Source organism: Girardinichthys multiradiatus, chromosome 2, assembly GCF_021462225.1.
Source record: "Girardinichthys multiradiatus isolate DD_20200921_A chromosome 2, DD_fGirMul_XY1, whole genome shotgun sequence".
NCBI classification, from domain to species: Eukaryota; Metazoa; Chordata; class Actinopteri; order Cyprinodontiformes; family Goodeidae; genus Girardinichthys; species Girardinichthys multiradiatus.
Genome location: NC_061795.1, coordinates 43,095,372 through 43,111,978, shown reverse-complemented (window position 1 = coordinate 43,111,978; position 16,607 = coordinate 43,095,372). Strand labels below are relative to the sequence as shown.

The 16,607-nt window shown below is 40.3% G+C and overlaps 1 protein-coding gene across 4 annotated transcripts in view; it reads right to left on the bottom strand.

The window, feature by feature from the left end:
• The window catches only part of wwp2 (WW domain containing E3 ubiquitin protein ligase 2), a 76,905-nt gene that overhangs the window by 6,400 nt on the left and 53,898 nt on the right, over positions 1-16,607 (bottom strand). For 3 of the 4 annotated variants that reach the window (XM_047381540.1, XM_047381551.1, XM_047381544.1), the window contains exons 11-18: positions 15,595-15,649; positions 12,832-12,913; positions 10,221-10,349; positions 9,051-9,129; positions 8,453-8,524; positions 6,577-6,665; positions 3,434-3,593; positions 604-737 (exon numbers count right to left, since the gene is read on the bottom strand). In XM_047381540.1, coding sequence (XP_047237496.1) covers positions 604-737; positions 3,434-3,593; positions 6,577-6,665; positions 8,453-8,524; positions 9,051-9,129; positions 10,221-10,349; positions 12,832-12,913; positions 15,595-15,649 — 800 coding nt within the window. The remainder of the gene's footprint in view (positions 1-603; positions 738-3,433; positions 3,594-6,576; positions 6,666-8,452; positions 8,525-9,050; positions 9,130-10,220; positions 10,350-12,831; positions 12,914-15,594; positions 15,650-16,607) is intronic. The other variant, XM_047381554.1, reaches the window with a different exon arrangement.

Genomic DNA, 16,607 nt, shown 5'->3' with positions numbered 1-16,607 from the left:
AACCTCTATATGGTCAATCTTTATTTCAAGTGTTGCAAAAACATGATGAGAAATCAGGAGGTATTATGTCTTTGAAACTATATTTAGATCAGTTGAAGTATTTCTATCAATAAATAACAACAATACCTACAAACATACATGAGGAATAAAACTGATGATACCTGAAACCTAAAAAAACATAATAAATGTTTGTTTTGAAAGATAAATCCAGCAGCAGAAGCCACTGACTGAACCTACTGCTCTTAGCTTAGAGCTAAACATCTCCCCTTTAGCTACAGAAATATTTAACAACTACAATATAACAACAAACTCATTCAGGTAAGTCTCTGAATACTCCTAATACCTTCTAATCTATTTATTTATTGTTTAATTAACATTATTGTTTTATAATATAATCTACAGTAGCATTTTACAGCAGGATGTGGTTTCCTGATCTTTTAGGGACCTGCAGATCTAAGATGCCATGAAATCTATATTTAAATGAATAAAGAATAAATGAAAATTAGGTTTGGAATAACATCCTGATTTTCTTCTGATCGGAGGATAAAACTAATAAAAACAGAAACTAAAAGACAAGCAGTGACTTGGTGCCACTTTACTTACTTGACCCACATGATGGAGTTATAAAACTCAGGATCTATGGACTCCAGATCTTTCAGGGTGGGCTTCTTGTCCAGCATTCGCTTGTAGAACGGCAGTGTGAAGCCGGTGTCGATGAACTTCCCGTGGTACAGAGCCTGCAGGGGCGACATGTTGCATTAAAAACCACAATAAGGCCGCCTAGAGTTCTCTGCTCCAATTCCTTCAGAAATATACACAGACTCGGTTGCAGCTCAAACAAGACGGAGATGGTGGCTCTTAGAGAGCTTTAACTTCATGGCTGATGTCTTAAGATGTCGCTTCAATATTTCTACATAATGTTCTTTCCTCATTCATCTATTTTGTAAAGTGCACCAATCCCTCCTGCAGCTAAAGACCCCCACCCCCCCCAACATGACACTGCCACCCCCGTACTTCACAGTTGGGATGGTGCTCTCACTCCTGTAAGCTTCCCTGTTTACCTCCAAATGTAACAATGGTCATTATGGCCCAAAAATCAGACTACAGGACATCTCTGCAGGAATGAAGTACTGAGTGTTTTTGCAACCTGAAAATCTGGATTTCTATGTTGTTGCTTTTGGAGTAATGGCTTCTTCCTTACTGAGCGACCTTTCAGCTCACATTGGTGGACAACTCGTTTCACTGCGGATTTTTACCAGCCTCAGCTAGCATCTTCACAATGTATTTTCCTTTTCATCTTAGGTTGATTTGAACCCGTCTTCTTCCTGAACGGTAAGACAGCTGAACATTCCCACGGTGTTAATACTTGCCTATGGTTTGTATGAACTGAAGAACGTGGCAGCGTCTGGTATCTGAAAGTTGTACCCAAGGACGAACCAGACTTGTGGAGGTCCTGAAGTCTTGGCTGATTTCTACTGAGAAAGCAGTTTGCCTGAGGTGTCGCCTTAAACTACATCCACAGGTATGCCTCCATTTCCCTCAAAAGATGTGAATTAACCAGAGTCTCACAAAGGCATGATGTTATTATCTGGTCTACCCAAATAATTTGAAAGCTTCTGATCTCCTCACACGTCTCCAGGTTGAGGTTTCAGGACAAAACAAAGCACAGAGAGTGTATTTTGCCTTCTCAGTATTCTGGGATCATTTATGGTTATTTCATGGACAAACGTTCAAAGCCGTTCACTAAAAACTCAAACATTAAGTGTTTGTGCTGATGACTCACAGGGGGATTATTTAGTGCCTAATTAGGTGTAAGAAATGTTTTAACAGCCAATGTTTTTATACAGGAACCATGAATGGGGCTTTTATTCCTATAATCACTGCAGCCGTATCCCAAAATCATTTGCATAATGTGTGTGTGACCAAAATGGCAAATTTATTGCCGACTTACACAACACCTCCTGCCTGATCCTTATGATTGTGTTAGAAAAATAAAATCAATAATTTGCCCGGATTAAGAGTTTCACAAAGATCTTTAATCCAAATCCTAATCTTGTTTAGGGGTGTGTGTTTGCAGAAAATCAGCCAGACAGAGATGTCTAATGTTGAAGAAACCACAGATGGTTCAGAGCTGCGAAGTGCCAACAACAACACAGACGTCCAAGGACTGACTCAGTCACAGTCTGTTCTGTCTTACTGTGTGGACCGACCATGCGTCTGTCTCACAGCTATGGGATTTCAGGCAGGAGGTAGCTGTGGAAACTTACAAAATAAAAAGGAAGGACTACATCAGTTCAAGGAGATTGAGAAAATCGCCTTTAGGAGAAGAAGTCAGGAAAGAGAATTTCTGCACTAAATATAGGCAGCTGGCGGTGGGTGTGGGCTGGTTGAAGCAGTGAGCTCATGGTTTGGGCGTGGGCTGGCAGGAGGGTGGAGGGTTTGGAAACCTTAGCCGTTTGGAGTCGATCCCAAAGAGAAACCTTCAGTTTTTACAGTACACTCTGAAGGCTGAGGACCACTGGACTGGAGATATGTTGGAAGCAGGGGTGTGAGGACGCATTCATCTCATCAGATGACCCGTCACATGAGACCAGAAAGCTTAACTGTACTGGGTTTTAAATGTTCTGTCATCAGTGTAGAATAATTCAGTGTAGGCCTGACCCCATCTCTGATGCCCCTAAGGCCAGAAATATCCATCATCATTTCTTTAGTTAATAAAGCTGTTTATTTTAATAGCTATAGTCACATATTATATGGCCAGATGTATTTGTTCACCACTCCAAACCATTTAATTGAGGTAATCCGACCAGTTTCATGACCACAAGTGTATAAAATGCAGCTCCTAGACATGCAGACACTGGATCACTCTCAGGAGCTCAGTGAATACCAGCGTGGTACCACTAAGCCCACCACCTGTGCAATAAGTCCAGTCATGAAACGTCCTTGCTGCTAAATATTCCTCGGCAAATGTTAGTGGTGTTATAGCAAAGTGGACGTGATTACGAACAACAGCAAAAAGATGCTGAGGTACATAGTGCTCAACTTTCTGCAGAGTCAGCAGCTGTAGACCTCCAAGCTTCTGAACAGTTTCCATGGCGTGCCCAAATGGGTCACTGAGTTCCAGTAAAAGGAACTCTTAATGCTTCAGCATACCGAGACATTTTGGACCACTTCATGTACTAACTTTGTGGGAACATTTTGTGGAGGGCCCCTTTCTGTTCCTACCAGAAAACCGAAAATACAAAATCGGGTCGGGTTGGGGGTGGGTTCTGTTTGTCTTTGCAAATGAGATATTACTTTATTATATTATTTTATTACTTTAACAAAACATAATAATAGCACTCATAAAAGAAGAGTAAAAGTACCAAAACAATACTATGAACTTTAGTTGAAAGAGCAACCAAATCAAAGTTATTCAGTTTGTTCTCCTCACCATGGCGATGAAGCGGCCGATGAAGCGGAAGTACGTGAGGTGGTCGGGGTTGATGGAGGAAGCCGGGTTTATCTGCAGGCAGTAGTTGTTCTTTCCAGCGTATTCAAACAGGCAGTACATGGGGTTTAGGACTTCATGGGACAGCAGGAAGAACCACTCCCTGCAGAACGAGAGGACAGAGGACATCGATGCAAGTCAGGAATGATCATCACATCATGTGGTTTAACCTGAGAAACAATGATTGTTTTATTCCAAGCCGACACCGATTTCAACATTGAGAGCAGAGCAAAAAAAAAAAAAACACCTGCTGAAGACTCATTCTAGCACAGCTGACAGAAAAATAACAACATCAGATTTAAACTGAGCCAGAACAGTTTTTACAAGCCACATCAGCAATGTGAAAAAAGAAACCCCAAGCCATCATGTTTTGTCTGCTGGAGAAGTGCAGCTTTAAGGCAGCGCTGTTGAGAAACAAATATTAGCAAAATGTCTGTCTACGTTTGAAATGAATTAAAATGGCTCCTGCAGGTTAACCAATGGAGAAGATAACCTGCCTATTAACTGGTTAACACCTGCTGGTTGGGCTTCCAGTGTCACTGTACAACAGAACCGAAGCAGAAAACATGTTACAATCTGCATAGTATGTTTAATTCAGATCTAAAACTCATCTGTGAAATTAAATGAAAAATAACAATAAATAATAAAAGATGCACCAGTCAAGAAGCCATTTTTTACCACATTTTTCAAATAGATTTTTCTTCTTGTTTATTAAATGCATGAACACCAATAACTTCAACCATTTATTCTTTGATGCATTTGTTGAGTTTATTAAAAAAATCAGATAAATGCTACTGACGTATGTTTTGATGCATAGGCAAAAATAATCTTGTAATTCCTTTATTTTCTGTTGCATTCAAAATTACTTCTGCTCTTTAAGAGCCTTTATCGCTTCATACTAACACAACAATGTCCCTTGTCTACTTTGAGGCCAGATGCAATCTTTATTAAATAAAGTTAATTATGCAATTCAGAAACCATCTTGAGATAGCGATTTGTGGAGCACATCTGCGTTTGCACATTTAGGAAACCAGCTTCCCCATACGGTACGCCTGTAATGCCAAGACAGGACGCATGGGGGGGAAAAAAAAGGGAACCTTTATCACATTTTTGTATTTTTATGTGTTACAGCTCAGAGAATAATACAAAATAATAATAATCTGAATCAGGCCACACTTCAAAGAAAATTGGAAATTGGTATCAGCCAGAAAAGCCTGATGGGTGCATCTCTACAACTAATACAAAACAAAATCATTAAATAACAGAAATGATATAATTATAACCATGAGAATAAATATTTTTAGAATATGTGACATCACAGCAGCAGTAGTACCAGAAGTTGACTTTTTGTTTTGAATTAAAACCAAGGCTAGTGTGTTTTACATTTTGTTACAAACCTTTGCTTTAAGGCAAAGAAAAATATGAAACCTTCCCGTTTGTTGCTTTATCCTAAAAGCAATTAAGCCTGTGAGCAGTTAGAGGAAATGTAAAGTTAGGATATATGACCAATAACTAAAAACAAAACCAAAATGACCTGATTTAAAATGTTTTCTTGAACTTTCCTCTGAGGGACAAGCTTGTGCTTTAATTAAAATTTAGCATAAACAACTAACAATTACATGAGGACAGAAATCGCGACATCAAAAATGAATACAACATGTTGGACTTAACAAAAAAAACCCAAAAAAAACAGACGTGATGAGGAAGGATGCATGTTATAGAGAATGAAGACCCTCCACCTGCTGCAGCACAAAGCGCTCCCAAGGCTCACCCGTTCTAGCACACATCGGGTGGAGTAGGTGTATGAACTGACGGGACGGACGGACGCAGACACCTCCCAACATCCCGTCCGTGGTTCTACCCTGTGGTAGAACAGCATGATGTCACCTACCATAGGGTAAAACCACTGACGTGACACCAGAGACAGAGACAGAACGCGAAACCAAACAGAAAAAAAAAACCAAATGAAAACACAGCAAACAGAAAAATACCAACAAATACAGAGACTTGGAGGACAGCAGAGGGAGGCGTGGGGTGGATAAATGTGATGAAGAAGGGAGGACAGAGATGGCGGAGGAGGACGTGTTGCATGGGTCAGACACACAAAGCCACGACTTCAAACATTTCCCCAGTTTATCAAAATAATAATTCACAAAAATAGGAAATAAAATATCAGAATAGAATGCAGATTTGGAGGCAAACCAACTGAATTATGACTTGTTGGGAGAAAATGTTTAGGTTGTTTTTTTTAATAACATTTAGCTCCAGATGACTTTAGTTCATGATCATCTCAGTAACTGCAAGGAACGAAGGTCCTGTGGCTCCAACACTGAAACAAAACATCACTCCTCCACCACCGTGCCTGACAGCACAAGTATACCCACCCTGACATACTTGTTCAGGCCTTTCTACTTTTAATGTCCTGAACTCGCGTGCTAACAGATTCACATTCTGGACACTGCAGCTCGCCCTGCCAACATCAGGTCAAGCAGAGAATTACGACATCCCTCTAAATTTTACTCAAACATATGATAAATGCCAGGTTTCCTGAGTAAAAACAGAAAGAGTTTATAAATTTATGGGTTGCCAAAAATATAATGAAATAAAGCTAAATTTCTGGATTAAAATTATTTTGGCACCTATTAGGATTTAAATTACTTAAATTTTAAATCCTTTAAACCTTAATCTCATTTAAAAAAGTCTGCCTTTGGAGGGAGTAGAGGGACATAAATATGAGAGGAGTCCGTCAAGTAGGGATTAATCAATAACTTTGGACATTTGGAAAATTTATTGTAGCTTATTTTAATAACAAATGTGTTGAATTTTCTCTTTTTATATCCAACTAAATATCAAAAAGACATCTTCAAACTTTCAACTGATTCTCACTAGCCCTTGCTGTTTGTTTTGTTCTCGTCATTGGATCTGTTGCTCTGAAGCTGATTATTGGATCCAGAGAATAAGAGGAGAGTTGCAGTGATTGAAAAACAACAGGGACAGAAAAACACACCATCACCAACATGAATAACATAAGTTAAAAAACAAAAACAGATGCACCAAACAGACTACGACAGGAAGCTGGAGCTCACCTGGCAACGCCACCATAGTCCAGACCCTCCTCTCCTCTCATGATGATGTAGAGCCTGCGCCGAAGATCATACGGCTTCACGTTCATAATCTGACAAAGAATCATTAATTAGCTTCTTACACATTGAGCTACTTTTACTTATCTCACAGTAAAGAGCTTTGGATTGTTAGGATCCCTAGATTTGAACCCACAGATAAAAACATAAACATACAATTTATTAAAAAAACAAAAAGGGAAAAGCTGTGTGTGAAAAACGAGGTGCTCCTAATGACTGAATAGCTTGACGACCACCTTCAGCAGAAATGTTGCTTTCTGTTGTTTCTCTCATCATTGTGGAGGAGTTCTGGTCCACTCTTTCTTACCACGTTGCTTTAGTTCACTGAGATTAGCAGACATTTGTTGGCACATCAGCCATTGCAAAACCCTGACTCTTACGTTCCAGCCACTATTGTAGATTTGGTGCCATGTTTGGGATCACTGCCCGGTTGATGGCCCAGATAGGACCAAATTTCAGCTGTTGGACAAACGGCCTCATGTTTGACTTTGGAGGATTGGTTCAGTGACTGAATGGTGCTTATCACCCCTCCTCCACTATGCTGGACAGCTGCCACGAGGTGCTTGTCCTGATATACTGTGTATGGATTTCTCCAAACATGTTGCTGTGCATTATGGCAAAACATTGCTACTTTGGTCTCATTTTTGCTCAGATGCAATTTCGGTTACCTAAGTTGAGCTGCCATATTGCTTTTAGAGTGAGAAAGAAGTCTTCTCGGAACACTAGTCTTATTTTTTTAGGCTTTTTCTGTTGTTACAGACAATACCCGTAACATCTAGCATTCAGCTGCGGCCCGTAGAGTCTGAGATGCAGCTCTTCTTTTTTTTGTTGCTTCTCTGAGCGATCTGCCTTTGAGGTGAATTTGCTGGGGAGTCCACATCTGGAAGCTGACTTTAATGTTTTCCTCTGGTGAAAAATCTTTCCCAGTTCAAACTGTTAGGAAATTGCCTTATTACCTTTCCTAGATTCTTCCTAGAAGATAGTTGCAGATGCATTTCATTCCTGACTCTGACGAAACTCCTTTTTTATACAGTGCCTTGCAAAAGTATTTAACCCCTTTGGCTTTTTACCTATTTTGTTACATTAAAACCTGTCATTTTAATGTTTTTTTTTTTTAGCTTATTTTATGTGATGGATCTGTGCGAAATAGTCCAAGTTTGTAAAGGCAAAAAAAGAAATATATATATATATATATATATATATATATATATATATATATATAAAAATCAAGCTGTAGGGACGGTTTTCGGCCGCAGGGACTTGGAAACTGATCCAAGTCGAGGGAAAGATGGATGGGTGCTAAATTCAGAGATATTCTTGAGCAAAACCTGCCAGTCTGTCTGTGATGGAGGTTCACCTTCCAGGAGGACAACGACCCGAAGCATACTGCAAAAGCAACAATCAAATGGTTTAAAGGGAAACATTTAAATGTGTTGGAATGGCCTAGTCAAAGTCCAGCTGAGAATCTGCAGTTAGACTTGAAGATCACTGTTCACAAGCGAAACCCATCCAACATGAAGGAACTGGAGCAGTTCCGCTTTGAAGAATGGGCAAAAATCCCAGTGGCGAGATGTGGCGAGATCATAGAGACGTATCCAAAACTCCCTGTAGCTGTAATTGCAGCACGCTGAAGGTTTCTGTTATTTTGTCCTATTTGTTGTTTGTTGTCAAACCGTAGAAATGTAAGTTTTTTCCCCTTTGCTGTATATCCTCGGATCAAAACATTTAACATTTATTCAGAATACATAAAACTGAATAAATGTACAATATTTATTCTTTAATCAGGTGAACCAGGTGTAAATGAGTGCAGTGTGTGTCTGACCTGCTGAAATGAATCTTCAAACAGTGTTTGTCTGGACACGGAGATCTTCACATGGCTGGGCAAGACGTTGGACTGCACAAAGACAACACAAATCAGGGATATCAGGAATTGTTTTCAAATATGTTCAGGTACACAGGACATTCCTGTAAACCCTATCAAAATAAAGCATCCTGTAAGCTAAATATTGATCTCTGTAAGGTTCAGTTTCTGCAACTGATTGAAGGTCCCCTCGTAGAATTGCTTCGTAATGCTCAGTAAAGGGTTAAAACGCATATAGACCTTAAATGTTCAATTATCACCCTATTTGTAAATAGTAACCATTTTCTGAGCCTTAAGGTCTTTGTGTTTAGAAAATCTAAACTTGGTTTTAGAGCTTGGCTTATTACAAATGCTAAATCTAAATAATAATGAATATGCACACAAATTATGAGTTAATGTGCTTATTTTTCAAACTTTCTTTGCAAAAATTCTAATAATTTCCAATAATCCATAAAGTTTCACTATGGATTTATGGCTTTTATTTCTACGAAAGTCAGAATTCGAACACGCAACCTGTGGAAAACTATGGAGTGAATGGATGGATTTATCTAACATTTACCTGACACAGAAAACGGAACTGGTGGTATTTCCATCTGAAGCTCCGGTCATAAGCTCCGGGTGACCCGCCCTGCCGTGACCTGAACACAGACATGAAAACAGGAAAAAAAAAAAACGGGTAATTTTTACATAATTCCAAGAGAAACAAAAAAAAAACTAATCGAAAACGACTGTCTCTTTTAGGAAACTCTGATGTTCCAGACACAAATATTTTATTTACAGTGTCCATTCTGCTGTAGATCTATGTCTGGGTCTCAAAGACAAAGGTGAGATTAGGGCTGCAGCTGTGTTAGTGTAAGCTCCACCAGCACTCTGCACACACACTGGATTTCTGCTTTGTCAGCAGCATAAAAAAGCTGAGATTCAGAGAGAAAGAAAGTTAAAAAAAATTGAGAGAGAGTTAGAAGACAGGAGGAGGAGAAGAAAAGTGTGGGGCTGGCTGAGCTGCTCAGTCTGGGTTAGGAAATGGAGACCGCAGAGCGCTGTCTGCGGACCCACACTGCTGCAGGGTGCAGAGTAAAAACAGTCAATAAGTGTCCTTCTGGACCCTCTAAGGCCACCGGACTAAAAATAGGAGCAAACATATCTAGGAGGAGCAGATTCATGCAGTTTTCCCCACAGACACGCGCCATATACAGCAGCGACCACATAAGCAAACTGAGAAAACACACAGAAAAGCACAAACACCCACTCAGATGCCAGGGCAGTCTGCACTGGATCTGCTGTTGCACAGCTGCAGTCTGGGTTTGGCTGTGAGATTTCAAACTGCTGCAAGGACGACATTAACAGGCTGAGAAGAAGAGCGGAGCGTGTGTGTCTGAATGAGCATGTTGCTGCGATTAAATGTTATTTGCTAATTAAACATCTATCGGAAAAGGAATGTAAGAAACAGACGAAGAAATGAAAGGCATGGAGTTAAGAAAACAGACTGATAAAAACCAAATCAAAGAATAAAATGTAGTTTAGATTTTGACCCTGTTATGTGGTTAAAGATTCCAGCAGTTATGTTGTGTAAATTAACATTTATGCCAGACCAAGGAAAAAATACTGTGCAACAATCAAAGTATTTGAACACAAATTTCAATTTAATTCTTGATTGGAATGATTGTTTCGCTAAAGACACTCTCTGCCTCGGCTTGTGGCAGGTTTGAGGGGGAGAGACAATAGTTACCCTGACTCAAACCCGGGTCTGGGGTCTTTAAAGGTGGTGGTGCGAGAGTTGTGGTCCACAAAATATCGCACTCCCTCTGCGGTGTACTTCATCTCCCAGCCAGGGGGCAGGGGGTGCTCCTTGATCATCCTGCAACAGGGAGAGGGCAGTGAGCACGGTCCCGAGTAGAGGGGCCCCGTCTGGGGGTGAAGCTAACGTAACCCCCCCCTGCCAACCTGTGGTGATAAAAGCCACGGTGCTAAAACAGTGAGATGAGCCACAATGTGGCAAAGATTACGTACTAGAGATTAAAAAAGTCCTCAAACAAATGCATGTAGAAAGTTTTATGCTCAACTGTGTGTGTCTTTGGTTGGAAAAATACAGCACCTTCCACAGAAAGATGTGTAAATCATCAAGAAATAAATACATGTTGTATTGCAATAGCAAAATCTCATTGAAAATGTAAGAAAAATCCAATCGTTAATTATTAGCACATTTATTAGGAGTGGGAAAAATTATTTTTTTAAATCACAAGGGCCAAGGTTATTTGCAACTTGAACATTATAATAAAATAAGCAATTTTGTAATGTATGCTTTACATTTTTAAGTCGATCCGAGTCATATTTATGCTCCAGGGAAGCAGCAAGTCATAGATAACTTAGACGTAATAAAAAATGTTTTTCCATTGCAGGAACCTTTTACAAGAACCAGAGTAGCTGCCTGGCGCAGTTTCTTTCCTGAGGAACCAAGGTAACAGTTTTATCTAGATATTGGTCCTGGTAAGAAGAAGGACGTTCAGGATAGACCCTTTAATACAGGTGGAGTTTTGTGATGGACGTAAAGGAACATTTCTGACTGGTTGAATTTTCCCAGCATTTTATTTCAGCAATCTCCAAGTTTGAACTCCTCTACAGTTCCTTTTTTCCTGGTAACTTTAAGTAAAACAAAATAGGAGTAACGACAATATTTACACCGACCAATTGTGTTGTAATGTTTTACGGGGTTTATATTATACAACAGTAATATAAATAACCACCAAAGCCATTTTTTATGATGGCTCATGTAATTTTAGAACGCTTTACAGCGCTAATGGTGCCAGATACAAATCAGAACATTCACAAATCATTAATCGATTTTATGTTTTAGATGAAAGTTACATGTTGCAACTGCTGCTGTGTGCATGATTAATGCTACTCTGAGATATGCCTGAGCTATAAATTATCTTAATTCAGTTTCAGAGTGCTACCACAGTGAAATAATCACAGGTTCTGGTCGCAGAATGTCTGGTTCTAATCCCAACAGGAGCGCTCTTCACATTTGTCTCCTTCAAAAGGTGAGTAAATACAAAGTCTGGGTCTGCCAAATCTATTTAAAATTTGCTCCAAGTTGGCTTGGAGTGATTCTACATATAAAACGTAATCACTATCTCAGAATAGTCGCTTCATAGCTTTCCTGCTGAAAATCCTGGCTTTTTATTTTTGTGACAGGAACTCTCCCCACCGCACACAGGAAATGTAATCGAGGCAATTCATTTGAAATTTGTCCTAGTTACATATTTCCACATAGCTCAGAGTGCCTTCACTTAACTTTTAAAAAATAGCTGCAATAAAAAAGATCTGATTTTACTGGCGTATAATAATTTGATTTTACGCATTTGGCACTCTCGCGGAGGGCAGGGGATCTGTGTCCGCAGATCACCGAAGCTGAAGCAACCCTCAGGCACAGTGGATCTGGTTTTGGACCCCACAGTGAAAACACATAACTGACTGTAAAATAAAAGGTTTCAGGTAATTAAATTTCAAGGAAATTCTGGCACCTTAGCAGGCCCATTTCTCTTAACAATTCCTCAAAATGGGTAAGACAAGAGAACTTGACCTACAAGTAAGTCAGATGTGTTGATAATTCTCCTAAACTAGTAAAAATTTCAGGGCGAGGTTGTACAGTAATAGATTTATTTTGAGGCTTATCTTAAAGCTTTTCATGCATCTTAAATAAACCAATAAATGTGAAGTATGCTGTAGGTGTTTTCAAGAAAAATACAATTCAGCTGCTACTTTAAAACATCTGGCCTAACGACTTCAATTGAAAAATAATTACTTTATATCTAAAAATGTAGGCTGACCTGGCATAGAAGGCATGGAAAAGGTTTTTTCATTTGTTCACTGATAAGGTCACAAGCAGTTTTTGATACAAACAAATTGTCTGAACTTATCAACATCTTAAATGAGTGAGATTCCCATGAAGATTTAATTATGAGTGACGTGAAAAAATAATTAAAAAACTCCAGCCAAAGAAAGATAAAATGACACCAGCAACATGATCAAAATGAAGGCCTAATAACTGTGTCAAGTCTGAAAGTGGCTCCAGAAACATTTTTAGCTGTTTATAGCTTTAATTAAAACAACAAATTGTTAATGTTTCAAATGTAAGAAACAGCCTTCTCATGGATACTACTCTAATCCTAGGAAATACGTTTCCGTCTGTTTATGTCACAATTTGGATGACCAACTCTGCTGTCGCACAGCGTTATGATGTTCACATCTTCTGTATGAGCAAACACCCAAAGCAAGGCGCCACCTAACAAGCAGGCAGACACATGCTCAAACATCCTCATGGTTCGGAGGAGTCTCACCCTTGGGTCCGAGGATCGTCCCACTGGGTGGTCCTCGTGTTGTGGTTGACGAAGTAGACTCGGCCATTGTCCTGGCGTTTCTCTGCGGACACAAACAGGACAGAGGCGGCATGCTCAGTTGGGAATGTTAAAGTGATTTGTGATGGTTAAAGAGGGATAGGGGTTTGGAAGAATTGGCAACGCCTTCTGGGATGAACAGGAGAAGAAAACTATCACTGTCATGAGTGAAAACTGGCGGGTATGTGTGGTATTTCACCATGACTTGATCTGAATACCTCCATGGGGTAAACCTAAGTGTGCAAGTGTAGCAGTCAGGTTATTGGAACTTGTTACTGGTAGTTAATGAAGTTTTTCAGATGTAAACGATTCATGCAGACACTTTTTTTTGTTGTTGCATGAAAGCGTTTACAATATTGTGTCTGTGCCATGAAAGACTAGCTGGTGCCCCATCCTCCTCCCTCTGTTGCTCTGACATCTTTTTCTCATTAACAGGAGTAAGTGGAGGGCCCAGAAACAGTAGTGCTCACATTGCAGCTCCTACTAGCTTTCTCTCTCCACCCCCCTTCACTATCCAGTCAGAGCTCCCTTCACTTTTTTTTCCCTCATCATCCATCTTTTCTCCCATCTTTCTCTTTCTGAATCTGAGCCTCAAACAAAAGACGAAAAAAACTCGCAGGGATGAGACCGCAGCGGACAAAAAAAAGCGCGCCAGAAAGGCAAAGCTGAGCCAGTGATATAATTGAGGTTTTCGTCTTGAGGTACCGCAACATGTTGAAAAGGCATCATGGGCAGAGAGGGAGCGCTTCTGGAGAGGACGCGGCTGTGAAAATGTTGGAGCAATGGGAGCTGCCAGCGGCGTTCGTTTAAGAAAAAATGTGTGTGACGGGATTCTACGTGGATCCCATTACATTACTCAGTTGGGAAAATGTTGGATGATGAAGGGTCCCATCAATAACCCAGTCCCTGTAATTTGTGGACTTTAGAATAAAGGGAGACCTAACAGTGATAAAAGAGCAGAGCAACAAATAGAAACCAGGCGAGATTTTATCTGGACTTTCTTTAACAGAGCAGAAATCCGAATCACTCAAGTGGAGACATAAATCTGCCAATTAACGCTGATCTGCAAGAAGCAACAACGTTCCTCTGGACAATGAGGAAAAACCAATCGGAGAACATCCATTCTGTTGTTTCATAAAGACCTAATACCACTCAAAACTGCTCTGAGGTTTACAAAAACGAAAATAAAATTAATGCTCTTTAGAGCTGCACAAAATATCAAATCACAATCGCAAAAGGCTCCTGGGATATTTGGTAGGCTGTTATATTTCAGGTGCCAAGATCCTAAAGCTCAGGGTAATTGTTGGGAACATCATGATAATAAAAAAGAAAAGGACATGCATGAAAATGTGGATTAATGACAGTGGATATTCTGCTCGCAAGGTCTGTCAGCACAATTAAAAATAGATTCTTTCAGTTGTTTCATAAAAGCCTAATACTAATGTAAAAGTGCTTTAACAAACAAACAAAAAACAATAATGCTCTGTAGAGCTGCACAATATACCTGATCAAAATGATCAGAGTACGCTGGACTGCTTAGATGGCAGGATGTTAGATATAAGGTGCCAATGTGTTAGGACGGACTTTTACTCTCCTTTATGCCCATAGCTGAAATGGATCTGAGTGACCAAGATGCTAAAGCTCAGACACAGTGGTGGGGGCATCGCAATGATGAAAAAGATTAAGGAAAATTTGGGTTACCCCAACTGGAATCGGCGTTGCAGTGTTCACCAGTCATATTGTTAATGTTTTCCTGCAGCCGTGTTTTTCTGATCTTAATCAAACCTCAGCTCCACAGCCGGAAGCAGGAATGAAAATCACATTTTTGACCACTTAACATTTATCTTGACACAAAGTGCTGCTTTACTGTTAATGTCTGAATAAGCCAGGTAGGGAGAGCAAGTGCTCAGTTTAAATTAGTGGCTGCAGAAAAAAGAGGAAATCTAGTAGCACGATGTAAGAAAATCATGACATCGCAATATTGTTTTTAATTTTTGCATTGTAAACATTGATTAGGCCGAATTTTCTTCACTACACTTCCTCTTTGCCATCGTCATGTACCCACCACTTTCTCTGAGCTCATTCACTACGATCTAGATCAGATGTGAGCATAGAAGGCAGGAAAGGTCCATCTAACTGGTGAAAAACAATATTGGGAAGCAGTATTTTAATGATGACATGAAAGATAATAGCCAACCAAATTTTGCATTTAAGGAATACTTGGCATTTGCAGTATTGCACAGATTTAATCTGGAATGACCTCCTCTCAATTCGATATGAAGGTTGCCATTAAAAAAACTCATATCTTTTCCAGACTCAATTTTCTAGATTTATTCAGTAGTTTTTAAACGATTGTGGACATTACAGATTCCTTATATCACAGCTAGAGATCTAGGTGTGATTTAAGGAATGGGATAATGAATGGTTTGTTTGGCATCTAGATCAGATCAAGTTTAAGAACCACAGGTTCTAGGAGGGTCCAGAGGCCAAAAAAGTACTGAAATGGACCCCCTTTTTTTATTTTCGAATGACTTTGGACCTATTTCCAGTAAATTAGTTGGACAAAAAATATGTTTTAGTTTGTTGAATCTTCTTTTAATTGACGGCACAGGAAGCCTGGATATATTCTGCAGGTCTATGCAGACGGTGACATAGAGGCAGCTGGAGAATAATCTGTATGTACATGAGTGTGCCAGGCAAACTTACCCCATCCAGTAGGCAGCGGGCCCAGCGGGTCATTTTCCACTGGAGCCCCGGACGGCTGAGGAGAGATAAAACAAATCCAGTTAGGGCATCTTTCTGTCTCTTATCTTCCACATGTTTCCTCTCAGTGTTCGCCTTGAATGACTCTGTGTCAGCTTTTCTGGTTTGCTAATGCTGTTTGTGTGAAATATTAAAATGATTATGTCAGGTAAGGGGAAAAGAAGAGGAAAAAACCCTACGCTCTCTCAAAAAGCAGAAGATCAAATCTTTTCACCTTGCTACCTCCTGAAATCCAGCAGCTAGAGTGTTTGTGAAGTATTTCAGATAGAAAGGGGCTGGTGGGCGGTTGGGGGCTCCTCTCTGCAGCAGCAGCGAGGGGCGACTGAGGGAGCTGGCCGGCCGGCGGCTCCAGTGCTTTCCAAAGGCTACACGCTCAGTAGGAGGATAAAACAACAACGCTGTTCCAATGAGCTCACTGGCTGGATGCAAGCCCCACCCCCTCAGCTTCCCGCTCACCTCCTCAAATACACCCTTCCTCCCACAGAGGCACCCCTCCCGACCCCACCCTCAGGTCCTCCTCCACCTCCTCCTTTCTCCCGCTCTCTTCTAGCGCTGCTGTGAAACTAGGCAGGGAAGTGTGATGTCTGAGCGAACTAAGGGAACATTCATGCTTGTTCCAGACTGGACACCCCACCTCCTCTCCAGCCCCACCCACCCAAAGTCTCACAAAAGGCACCTTTATTCACCATGGGCTTGGAAACCACTGTGGGGTTTACTCAGCTCGCACTCGTACACACACACACATCTGAAAAAAAAAGGTGTGTATGTAGCAAAGTGTGGAAAATGTTTCAGTGGCAAACAGTTAGTTAGTGTGTATGCTTTCATATGAGGATAAACACATGCCCCAACATGCAAGAATATATTAATTTAACTGGGAAACTAGCTCAAACGTTTGCTTGTTGGAAACTTTCAAGTCGATTTTACAAGAAATTCCAGCATCATTGACTTTACCAGCA